This window comes from Thalia democratica, chromosome 2 (assembly GCF_965202585.1).
Source record: "Thalia democratica chromosome 2, ktThaDemo2.hap1.1, whole genome shotgun sequence".
Lineage (NCBI taxonomy): Eukaryota > Metazoa > Chordata > Thaliacea > Salpida > Salpidae > Thalia > Thalia democratica.
The window spans coordinates 15,921,807-15,934,472 of NC_139166.1; the positions used below are offsets into that span (position 1 = coordinate 15,921,807).

A 12,666-nucleotide genomic window follows, 5' to 3' on the forward strand; every position below is an offset into this window, starting at 1 on the left:
GAGCTATTTAATTGAAAATGTACAAACTTAATAAATTACCATTTCTCAATCTAGTTTGTATTAAATAGATAGTTACCAAAAACAGCAATTGTTTATATTAGTATGCAAGCATAAAAATTAACTAATTTTTTGAAAAAACATTGTTTAAAAAATCAAAAAGTATACCAAACTATTTTTTTAAGTTTATATCAGATAAATTGTATTAAATTGTCTGTAAATATTACATGTAGAAACAATAATGTTAGAAAACTATGCTTAAACTAAATTTCATCTCGTTAAGTATTAAATAAAGAGTGGTTTAAAATATAAGCATCTTTGTTCATTGGTGTGCATAGGAATTAATTTATAATGCAGAAAAAATCTTCTAAAAAATCAAAGGTGTCAAAACCAAAATAAAGATAACCTTATTTCTTGTTATTGTTATTATGTTATTTTTAATGTTTTTTTGCACACTAGAATATAACATTTAGTAACAAAACATCTGTAATAGAAACTTAGGTACAAAAAACGTGTTAAAAGACTAAACTGTAAAGAATTACTGTGCTTACATTTAAATTAATTACTGTGCTTACTTTTGTACAAAACGGAAAGCATTTGCATTTAGTTTTTACAAATAGGTATTATATAACTATCTTACTAATTCAACGCAACTTTTACACTCTTTTTTTTTAATAATTTGCTGTTGTAAGAAGAAATTTATAGTAAAATTGAGAAAAAAACGTGGTGCAATGATAACCTGTCTTTTTCACATTTTTCAAACTAAATCAATAAAGTCTTTTAATTTTTCTAAAGCATTATACAGAAACTTAAAACTAAATCAATCAAACAAATAAAACTTAAAATATATTTTTTGCTCAGCGGGCCACATTTACGTGGTCGCGGGCCGCGTTCCATTCAAAAAAATAACGTGCTCGCGGGCCGCGTTCCATTCAAAAAAATAACGTGCTCGCGGGCCGCAGATTTATCCTTTGCGGGCCGCATTTGGCCCGCGGGCCGCAGTTTGCCGACCCCTGTTATAAGCTATGCTTAGGATTTTATGAGATAATATTATCTAAAATATATAAAAAATTGTATAAAATTGTTACTTATCATAAAATTAAATAAATATATACAATATATAAATGCTATATTTTTATTAAATCTTAATAAATTTAACCAGTACGCTTGATTCATTGCTGAATATTCTTTATTTTACGTCTTAATAACCGAATATTTGTGTTATACTTGAATAAATATCTACACTTTATACAAAAATGTTTGTCTATAATGCGTAAACGAGAGTTCACCTAAAGTGTGTATACAGGATGAAATTTGTTTTATAACAAGGAAAAATGAACTATGCTAATTTTAGCAAAAACTTATGTAAGTTTGATATTTTTTTTTTATCAAAAAAGAAAATGGATTTTTTTTTCTTTTTTATAGTTTATGGGCAAGAAAAACTTAAATAAAGTTATTAGTTTCATTACAGTTTAAAACATTTCAAATCTAAGTGTTAACATTAACACATAATAATCGTAACTGAAAAGACTTAAAGTTTTTTTGTGCTTATCTATAATTTGAAACAAATATTTAACACCTTAATCTAACACCTTAATAATCACATGAACAATAAACGGCAAATGTTTGTGATGATTTTTTTTTTCAATTTTTTTATTTATGTATAACAGCAGTTATCTACAAAAGTTATATTATGTCTTACATTACGTAAACCAGATTTTAATTTTATTTTGAGGTTTGTTGTTTAGTTTGAAATATAGTTGTTTTATTTTTTATAATTATAAGCACAAATTTTTATTAATAATTTTAACTTAAAAATGTATCTTTTTCTCAATTATTTTCTAGTAAACTAGCCTGCGTTAGGTTTGATTTTCGGCATTGCTTCTGTAAAATTTTTGCTTAAAACTTTTTGTCTTTAAAATAACCACTTAATAAAACAAACTAATAAAAAACAAAACTTTTGTAAAATGTTATTAGAACTTATACAAACTTTTTTTTAGTTGAGGAAAAATTATATAACCTATAAAAATTATATTATTTTTTACTAATTATAACTGAACGTAAAACTTTTTATTGTGTATGGTGGTAACTTAAATAAGCATTGTACTGTATAATGTAACTTTATTATCTAAGGTCAAATTTTCTTTTACATTGCGATTATCAACATATACAGGTAGAAATATGTTTCTAAAACTTGCAAACAATTTTTTAAGCAATAAAATTAGAAACAATTTAATAAAGTTTATAAAGCTTGTTTTAATGTAAATAGATACATCAGTGGTTTTTTTCTTATAAGATTTGTCAAGCGTTTGGTCAAAATCAGCTGAATTAAACTTAAAAAAGAAATTAAAAAAGATAGGTCACGTAAATTACTTGGAAACGTTACTGTTTAAAACAAAAACAATTTGATAGAGCGATTAAAGTTTTGATGGTTTTTCTTCTTTTTTTCCTTTTTATGTAAGTCTGAGTGAAATTTTTACTCAGTAGCTAATATTACAAAAGTTTGCATTTTTGTTTTTATGTTTTAATTAAGTACAAGTGCTGTTGACAACTTGCTTAAATTTGTTTTAGATTGTTTTAGATTTGTTATCAACATTCGTAAGGTTGCATAAATGTTTCGAAAACATTTTTGAGTGTGATGTTATTTTTGTGAGAAAATTTTCTTTTTTCGACGAATTTGAGTTTGTTAGTCAAGTTTTAAAGTTTTAGTAATGTTCGAGTTAATAAGTTTTATGTTTTTTAACAATTTATTTCTACTATTAAAACATTTTTAAGTATAACCTTCGAGTCATGTATACACATCAAAAACTACAAACTACTTTTGATTCGTTAAAAAACAAAGAAAACGAGTTAAAACCAGAATATGAGAGTAATTAAAAAAGTAAACTTTCTGAATGCAAGATAAACAAACCAATAAAAATTCAAAATGCGTTTTAAAACTTAAACCTAACTTGTAGTTAGTGAAATGTATAAACAAATTTGTGCCAATTGACTTTAAAAACACAGATGTTTTATGATTTAAAATGTAATTTTAAGTGTTTATTATATCCAAGTAGATTTTTAAGTAGTATTTTTGTTACAAGTACTATATTTAAACTGTTTATAAGTTTGAACCGCTGAATATATAAACTTAGTAAGTAGAAGTTCATAAAAAGCAATTACCTTCTAAATAGTTTCCTGTTTTGATTGTGTAAGTTTACAAAAAAACAAGTTTTGTAACAATGCTTATAGCTTAATATAAAAAAGGAGCTTTTTTAAGTTTTTACATGACCTTTATTATTAGCTATATTCTATATTCAATTTATAAAAAAGAAGTGAAAAGGTTTTTGAATATGGTTTTTTAAGAATTCTTACTAAAATTCTGTAAAATTTTATATACTTTTTTAATACATTTTTATTAAATAAACTAAAATTTGGACTTTAAATAGTCTATGATTCAATATCGTTTCCAACACATTGTTTACTTTTGATATATGTTAAGTTGGATACCGAAATAGTTTTGATAAATGCGTTTTGAATATTATAAAGCATAGAAATTAATCAGACTTTAGTAAAATTTTTATGAATAAAATCTAGCGTGTTTTGAGTAGAGAGCGCCACGAAAAACAGATAATTTTCTATTTTTAAAAACAGTTTTATACACATTTTTCACTTATTTTTTAAAGGTATTTATTATTTTTTATCTTTTATTCTTTTATTAGATTGAGTTTATACGAAGTCTTCAAGGTAAGTGCTAGTAAAACAGATTTCTATTTAAACATTACATCTATTTAAATCTATCGAAGTAAAAAAAAGTGTTTCTTTTTTTTTCAACTACAAAAGTTTTAGTACTCGTATATAGTAAAACATTGTTCATAAAAACTGATTTCAGTAGTTAAATTTAATTAATCAACTATTAATCACATAATTTAAGTTTAATAACTTACTAAAAAAAATATTCAAAGTTTAAATAAATTTATGTAAACATGAATTTTATGGAGTATTACAAGTCACATGTGGGAAATTCAAATGAAGCAAAACAAAAAAGATCGGAAACTTTTAAACACATTGGGGTAAGTTAAAAGTTTTGAAGTATAGTAGAGATATTGGTAAGGTACACATTTTCATTAAAAAAAAACGGGTACTTTACGTAAAACATTATCTTACAATTTTGAGTACACCCTTTTAGTTTAAAATACGATGATCTAGTCAATTATATTTATTTGTTAACAGACTTGTACCAAAAATAGTTCTGTTATAGTTTATTTATATTTCAACTTTAATCATTTAACTTCATTAGTTTAATAAAATATAATAGAATTTTGTTTAAAAAAGCTAGTTTATTCCAGTAGTTTTCGACTTTAGTGCATATATTTGTTGGGTGGGTACGTTTTGTTTTAAGTGCTCTGACTGATCTTACTTGAGTACTTTCAACACACTATTATCTGCTACGTAGTTTTTTGTAGTTGTGTGTCTAAAAATTTTAAAATAATATTTTTCACATCGTAATGTTTTCTTGTTTTAAAAATACTGCAAATAATTTAACTTACACAAATAAGAAATACTGTAAAAAGTATGTACATAGTAGTTATTAACATAATTATAAAGCATAATATGTACTACAAACAAAAGTGAATCTTGATTTAAAAAAAACATTTAAGCTTAATGGTGTAGTTGAGTAAATACAAAAAAGCTTCATTCGATTAAAAGCTATCAAAAATTTTATTAATCAGATATGTTTCAACAATACACTAGTAATAGCGATAGTCCTTTATAAGCAAAAGCTATTTGTTCTAGTGAGTAAACATTAAAAACGTACACTGTAATTTTTTTTATTCATATTCTTAATTAATTTTCTTTAACCATTTTTATACGTTTAAGTTACATTCAATTAAATTTTAATCACAATGCAAAACACAACAGGCAAAATCAAAAAACCTTTTGCGTAAAGTCTTGCAAAAAAAAAAACGATTGTTTTTTAGACAATATTTTTACAGGTTGCCATCGGAATACTTGGCGTGTTCCAGATTATATTGTCACAGTTCACTCACGATGTAGGTTACAACTTGGCGTGGGCGGACGAGTATATCAGACTGTGTTACGGAATATACGTTAGTTTTCAATTGTGTTCCCTTTTGAGTTTATATGATTAAAATTATAACTATGTGTTGAAAAAGATTATTTTAGAGAGTAAAATAAAAAATTGTTTTTAAACGTTTAAATGCTTTTATCCAAAAGTTTAAAAATTATTTAAAACACTTTATCTAGTTTTTAATGTATTTGTAACTTTTTCTAATGAAACTTAAAGGCAACATTTTACTCACTGCAATTAATTATGGTAGTATTTATATGTTTTGAAATGATATTTTATTAAACACGTAAACAACTAACTTAAATGAAATATTTCTAAGCAAGGTTTAATTATTAAAAAAAATATTATCTAGTTTTACCCTTAGCTTAAGAATTATAAATGTTTTAATTGTTACTTTTATTAAATATATAAAAACAGATTTTAGTTGCTGGAGTCTGTATTTATAAAGAAATACTACCTTTACCAAATTGGAAAGTTTGTTATTTATATGTATAATATTACTTTTTTAGTTTGAAAAAAGTTGTTGTACATATAAACCAATTTTTTTATCATATATGAATGAGTTTAGTGCGTTTTAAGTTTTGTATACTCTTCTATAAAGCCATATAAAAAAAAATAACTTTATAAAGAAAACATAGATAAGACGAATTTGAAAAAACGTGAAAAAAATTAGAACTGGATTTAATTTTTTTTTAATTAGATTTTTAAATAGTCTGACACATGTTAAAAAACCTACTATACGCTTTTTTAAAACGCTACGTTTTAAACTTATCAAAAATATAAAACACTAAACAACTTTAAGGTGTCTGTTCACGTGGTTCTGGCTTGTGTGGGGATCATACCTCCCATTTGGTTAATTTACATCGTTTGTGAGAACCTTCACGATCATTCTGCCAACGGAGGCATGGTTTGTGCTTTTGCAAAAAACTAAAACACAGTTTTCGATTACAAGAAAAAAAGAAAATTCATATCTTCAAAAATTATCAATTTAATCTTATAAATAATAAAGTTTAATAAAATATGATCACTAATTTTCAACAAACTTGAATTAGAACGAAAAAATATTTGTTCTTGTGATTGTTTATTTTAAAGTTTTTTTCAGGGAAAAAAGGATGCATGGTTAGTAATAGACGTACTGACACTTTTGGTTCAGATTTTTTTGTACAGTGCAACAACAGCCATTGTTTGGGCGACCTATCATTATAGAGATACGGTTAGGTTTTTATCTTATACAACAAAAATACAGTTATTTTACTTTTGTTTCAAAATTTTCAATTTTGTTTACTTTCTTAAACTAAGACTTGAATTATGATAAACTTTAACTGAAAGTAATGTAAAAAGTGTTATTTGATTTAAAAAAACCATATATGCGTATAAACTATAAATAACTATATTTGAAGTCTTAACTACTTTAACGAAATGCGTTTATATTTTGATTACTAACTTTGATGAATTTAAATTTTTATTAAATTATGATTGAGTCTGTAAATTCTTTTTTTTAAAGAATGACCCATTATACAAATAAAACTGTGGTATCTCAGGTAGCTTTACAAAAAATAAAGCCTTTAAAGCAATAATTTTTTAGGACGATTCAGTATACCACCAAGTTAAAGCAAATACGGATGAAGGTGAGTGTATAGTTAATATGCAAAAGAATGAAGATATAACTTTATCAGGTATTAAAACGACAACTTTGTGTATGTTTTGTATTTAATTTTCTAAAGTGTTATAAATAGTCGAGTAGAAATTATTTAAATTTATAAATAAAAACACAAGCAGAATCTGTTACAAGTATTGTTGTTTTCAAATTTTTAGTTAAAACAAATTTGAAACAACTCTTTTGAAATAATAAGTATAGTAACATTATTTAACAAATTATAACTTGACTATTGCATTTTTATGTGTGTTTTTATTGACACCCCACAAAATTACTATTGAAACATAAACTACTTTTGTTGTATTTAAATATGTTTATTTACTATCTTAAAACAAAATAAAAATAAAAGTATAAAATTGTTAGATATAGTATTTAAAACATTACAAAAACATTCACAAAGTTTTGATTAAAGTTTAAAAAAGGTTTCAAAGTATTTATGTGTCTTCTCTTTGCTTTGTTATTAAATTTTTATCTTACAGCATAAAGTTTTTAACTTTGTTTAATATTCGAATGTATTTTTAATAACTACTGATAAAACTTATAGATGAAAACGTTGAAAATCCACAAGAAAGGTATGAAGATTTGAGCAGATTAATTAATGAATGAATTACTGATAAAATTTTCTTATTTATTGAATTTAAAGTTAAAGATAACTTAAGCAATATTTGCATTACAAAAACATCTGAAATCATTGAAGTATCCGTATAAAATAACCTATTCTTCGTGTTTCTTTTAGTTCAATTTTTTTTTTGTACGGTTTTGTTGATTTAAATTGTAAATAAAATATACTAGCAAAAACTATCGATATTTTAATAATAAACATTTATAAATAATCTTTAAATAAAAATAGACTGGAATAAATAATTTGTCAAGCTGTTTGAAGATTAAAATTTGTTTATTTTTTTAGCCTAGACATAAGCCTAGACTGTTTTATTAAGTAATACTTGTTTTTATCGATAACGTGTTTAATAAAACTGTTCTAAAATTTTGATATGAATTTTTATTTTTAAACTTTCCTTGAGACTTAATATTCTTGTTTAACAAACTAAATAAAAATTTTGTTATAAAATCTACTTTTTGCTTCTTCTTTAAACCACAATATCGCTTTTTTCTTTCCTTCATACTTTGTTATTGTTGTATTTATAAGTATTTAACACATGTCTGTTAACATCATGTCAAAAATTCTGATTCTTATTTTAAAATAATTTAAATATTTTATGCTAATTTAATACTTATATTTAATGTAAGTAAATTAACGTTAACAAGTTAAACTCATCTTAGATTAACAACATTTTAACAAAACTGACAGACTAAATAAAAATAATTTACTTAAGTTTTTTTATTCATTTTTGGTCACACAGCAGTATTTAATACTTTCAAAAAAAATCTTAAAAATACTAGAAAACTTTTTATTAACACTTATTTTAGTCCAGTATTTGTATCTGAATAGAACTTTTTTAAGTTTTAAATACACTTTTGAAGCATTTAAAACTAAATTTTTTGTAATTACAATTGTTCAACAAGCATTATATGACATTTGATTAGTTTAGTATTTTTCAATTGCTGAACTCCGTTGTTCTTAGAATTTTTATTTCTTTTCTACAATTAAGTATCTTTGTGTAAAAGTGTAATTCAAAATAATGAAAAACTTACTTTGACATATTTTAACAAGTTTAAACTTTGAATTTTCGTCAGGATTCATTTGTTATTTTATTAACGATAGTTTTGTATGAATTACTTTAAATTAATGTCAAACGCTTCTTAATTAATAAACTTTAATATTTAAAAAACATTACACGTCGCTGATTTTTTTTGTCATTATAAATTTTATATTTATAGCTTTGTGTTTTTGTCAACTGATTATGACGTTTCATTCGAAAATTCATTGAATTTTATCTATGTCAATAATTTTATATGTAATTATTTATTTTGTCATTAAAATGGTTTGCGTATTAATGATTTCAAATAAATTTCTATCTTTTTCGTTATAAATTTATAAGTTGGATTTGTTAAAGTTTCAACACCTAAAGCAGAAGTAACAAGTTTAATAAGTATATTGAAACCTATTTGAGAAGTTTATTAAACAAACAATTTAAACTAGATTGGTTATCTTGGGCTTAAAGTTATGCATTTAAGAAATAACCTTTTCAACATTTAATTTCCACAAAACTTTTAACAAGCTCTTATGTAACAGTCAAATATAAAATGAGTAACTGCATGTTTTAAATCTATATATTTTATCTACAGAAACAATATGTTTTACAAAATTTTAAAGATAGCCTTTGCTAAATACAGTCGAAAAATTATCACCACTTTATTTTTTCTAAAATCAACCTTTAATTTGTTGTCGTTTTGTGCCATGTACTCGTAGAAATAATTAAAATATCAATTTACATTTAATTATTAAATAGAAAAGATAAATAGACTAATACTTTAAATCAAACTAACTGGTTGTTAATGTTTACATTAACAAATAAGATCGAAGAGTATTTTTCAAAAGTTTAATTTATTAAGTGATATAAAAAACCTTAAGAATAAATTTATTTAATACTATATCGTTTTGTTTGAATATTAAGTTATCAAAGATGAGTGTATAATTACTTTGATTTTAGTGAAATAGAAAGTTATTTTTTTAACATAAATAACGACTTGTTATACAATTCACCGTTAAAAAAACCTTTGATAATTTTTCAATAATAAAAATATATTAAGAAGCAACTTTCAAAATAAAAAGTCATGATTAGTATATATATATATTCGCATATTTTTAATATCTTAATTTTTCAACCAAGAGGCTTTTTAATTGTTTAAAAACGGTTCAATAAAAAAATTTAATATATTACTGAAGTCGTGTACAAGAGTAACAATAATTTTCCACTAATATAAATTAAAGTTTTTAAGAACCGAACAACGCAGAAACACCTAAATACCATGCAGTCCCTTAAACAGTGAATCTTGTATGTTTTTTGAACAATAAACTAAAAAGTACAAATTGCAAAAAAAATTTATTCACTCGTCAAGTTTAGAAGAACTCATTCAAATTCAAGTTGACTTTGAAGGCATGTGAGCGTTGACATTGGTACTTTTATGAGTGAAAAGTTCATTGACTGAAAATATGTCAGTAGATGAAATGATATTCCCAACAGGGCTCTTCAACATAATTTTAGCTCGACCTGCTTTTTCCATGCAGAAAGATCTTAGCACTTCTTTTAAATCTTTCGCTGGCAGTTTAGTTTCAGTTTCCATCTCTTCAAAAGTCCATTGGCTCTTCATATTGAAAAGTTCCATCACTGCTACTTGATAACAAGAGTTCACTTGCAGCGTATAACTCTTTCCCGTCAAATTAAAGCTCACTTCGGCCAAAAAGTTTTTGTTTAAAACTGACAGTGTCTTATATCTGTTTCCATTGATTTTACGATAGAAGTCTTCGAAATTTTTAAGACTCTCTTTTAGAATTGAAGGTGTTAGGCTAGCGTCAAGTGACTTACTAGAAGGCCATGCACGAGAGCTAACCACTTTAAAGTTCGACTTAACACCGTGTTTAGCTTTTACTTCCTTTGAAAAAGTTTTGTTCAGCACTTTTGATTCTTCGCAGTCCTTCATTATCGTGTCCATTTCTTTCGTGTACTCCGGTGCACCCGCACTTTTCATCAGTTCGACGATCCTTTTGTCGTACGCCAAGTAAGGCGATTTAATCTTAGCAATCCTTTTGCAAAAATACTTTACAAACGCTCTTTTGAAATCATCTCTATCGCCGATAGCAGTGAAAACCACCATGAACTTTTCACAAACCTCCTTCATTTTCCCCTCCTGGTCTCCGATGTTCGTTTTCAGTTTTTTCATGTCGACGAAAATGGACAAGCTTTCACTCACAGCCTTGTTGCTGACAATCTTCGAAAAGTTTTCATCAACGTCGAGCTGAAAAGAGCTGTTGCTGGAAAAGGAGCTGGACACGAGCGTGTCGCACCTGTTCTTCAACTGAACCAATCTGGTGATTCGCTGCTCAGCTGATGACTTTCCCGCCGTTTCTTCCAACACTCTCTTGCCTTCTGCGCGTTCATAATCGCACAAGGATTCTTTCAACATTTTCAATCCACCCTTGACCCTTTTGAAAGTTGCGTACACGCTTTTGAGCATATCTTGCGAGTTTTCTTCGAGCATTATCGGTACTCCGCCGCATTTTTCACCTCGAGCTATTTCGAGCAAATGGTCAGCGATGAGAAGTCTCTGTAACACGTTTCTAATCTTATCAGTTGTTTTGTCATTACCGTACGAGTCAGTGCGCGATATTTCGTTTTCAATCAAGGTTTCAACCTCGAGAACGTACTGATGCGATGTCATGTCAACGATGTTTTTACTCGCGACCCTTCCGTAATATTCTTTTGCCTGCTGCGTGAAGCTATCTTCAAAAACTTCTTCGTAGCACTTCATTTCTACAAGCATGCCGCAGACAGTCTTGATTCCGTCGCAGTTTACTTTAGCGCCTTCTCTGTGCTCGTCGGTACGTTTCTTCAAAACATCCGTTAGTCTTTCTTTAAAACACTTTTCAGAAACTATTTCTTTTTTGAACCGGTTTAGACCTATTTCTTCAACTCCGGCCTTCGGCACTTCGTCTTCCGGAACATCTTCAATCCAAAGCGTCAGATGCTGAAAAAGTTCAGAAAATACTGAAATTGTCTGCTTATAAGTACTCCAGCTGGAAGCAAGTACATCAATTAACTGCTCATCCGTAACGGCTTTCAGTTCAGGCAAAAGGTTTTCCACAACGTGTTTTCGGACTTCATCCACGAACATGTCGTACATCTCTTCACCCTTTTGGTGGTGCGTGCATTCGAAGCTGTTGGTCCAAATGTTGTCATCACCATCACTAAACAGATCGTCCGTAAAATTTCCTTTTAAATGGTGTCTCGTCGCCTGTCTCAAACTTTCCATCACTTTTTCATGCCTAAAGTCTTCGTACGTTTTGGTTTCTGGATGCCAGTACTCTCTGTTGAAAGCTGCCAGGTCTCCTTCCTTGAAAATTATTTCAGCTAATCTTTCATCTGAGCATTTTTGGTAAATGTTGTCGCTTATATTTTCCATTTTACTTTTTAGTCACGTATTGTAAACTTCTAAAAGTACTTATTATAGTTGAAGGTTTAAAATAATGTTTAGTAAGAATGTTGTTTTTTAATAAACTGAGGTAAATTTGATTTTGTTAAAAACTAAACTAGTTATCTACTTAAAAATATTCTTATTGTTTATTGGTAACTAAAAAAACTGTCCTTTATTAGCGTATACCTTGTTTTTTAAGTATTAATTTAACAGAACAACAAACTTTAAATACGAAAAAATAACTCAAAGAGAAATATGAACGATTTGAAAAATGTAAATATATATTGCATTTTTTGTGTCTAATTAACTGTTAACTAAAAAATGAAAAACTAATCAAGTTTACTCTTACTAAATACTAAGTAAAAGTGTAATGAAATCATTTCAGAGTTTAAATGTTTAATAAACAAAACAAATGAAATGAGTAAAGTTTATAAATATTAAAGTACTATGTTAAACTCATAAACTTTCTAAATACTTATAAAACAAATTTAATTTTTACGACTAAAATACTTAGCTAAATAAAAAAAAATTTTTTATACACTAAAAGTCTTCCAAAAAACTATCATTGAGTTTTTTTTTTCAGCGATTTACAACAACTAAGTTATTTCTAGTTTAAATAAACCTAAAATATATGAAGAAATGACATCTAAAATAAAAATTAAAGCTGTTGAGAAATACTTTGTAAGTTTTTTTTCGTACCTAATAGCCTATAAAAGTATAGCCTAGTAAGCTAAAAATGTTATTCTTTTCGAAATCATTTAAAATTTTTTTTTTTTTTAAATAAAAAATTTTGCCACAAGTTTTGTTAAAATACTTTAATGTAATTTGTACTTTATATGTAATGTAA

The 12,666-nt window shown here is 26.1% G+C and overlaps 1 protein-coding gene across 1 annotated transcript; it reads right to left on the reverse strand.

Annotated features, from left to right (window-relative positions):
- Positions 1 to 9,767: 9,767 nt before the first annotated feature.
- LOC145850081 (cullin-3-like) lies at positions 9,768 to 11,807 on the reverse strand. Its single transcript, XM_082955228.1, has one exon. The coding sequence runs from the start codon at positions 11,805 to 11,807 to the stop codon at positions 9,768 to 9,770; it is 2,040 nt and encodes a 679-aa protein (XP_082811354.1).
- Positions 11,808 to 12,666: the final 859 nt, after the last annotated feature.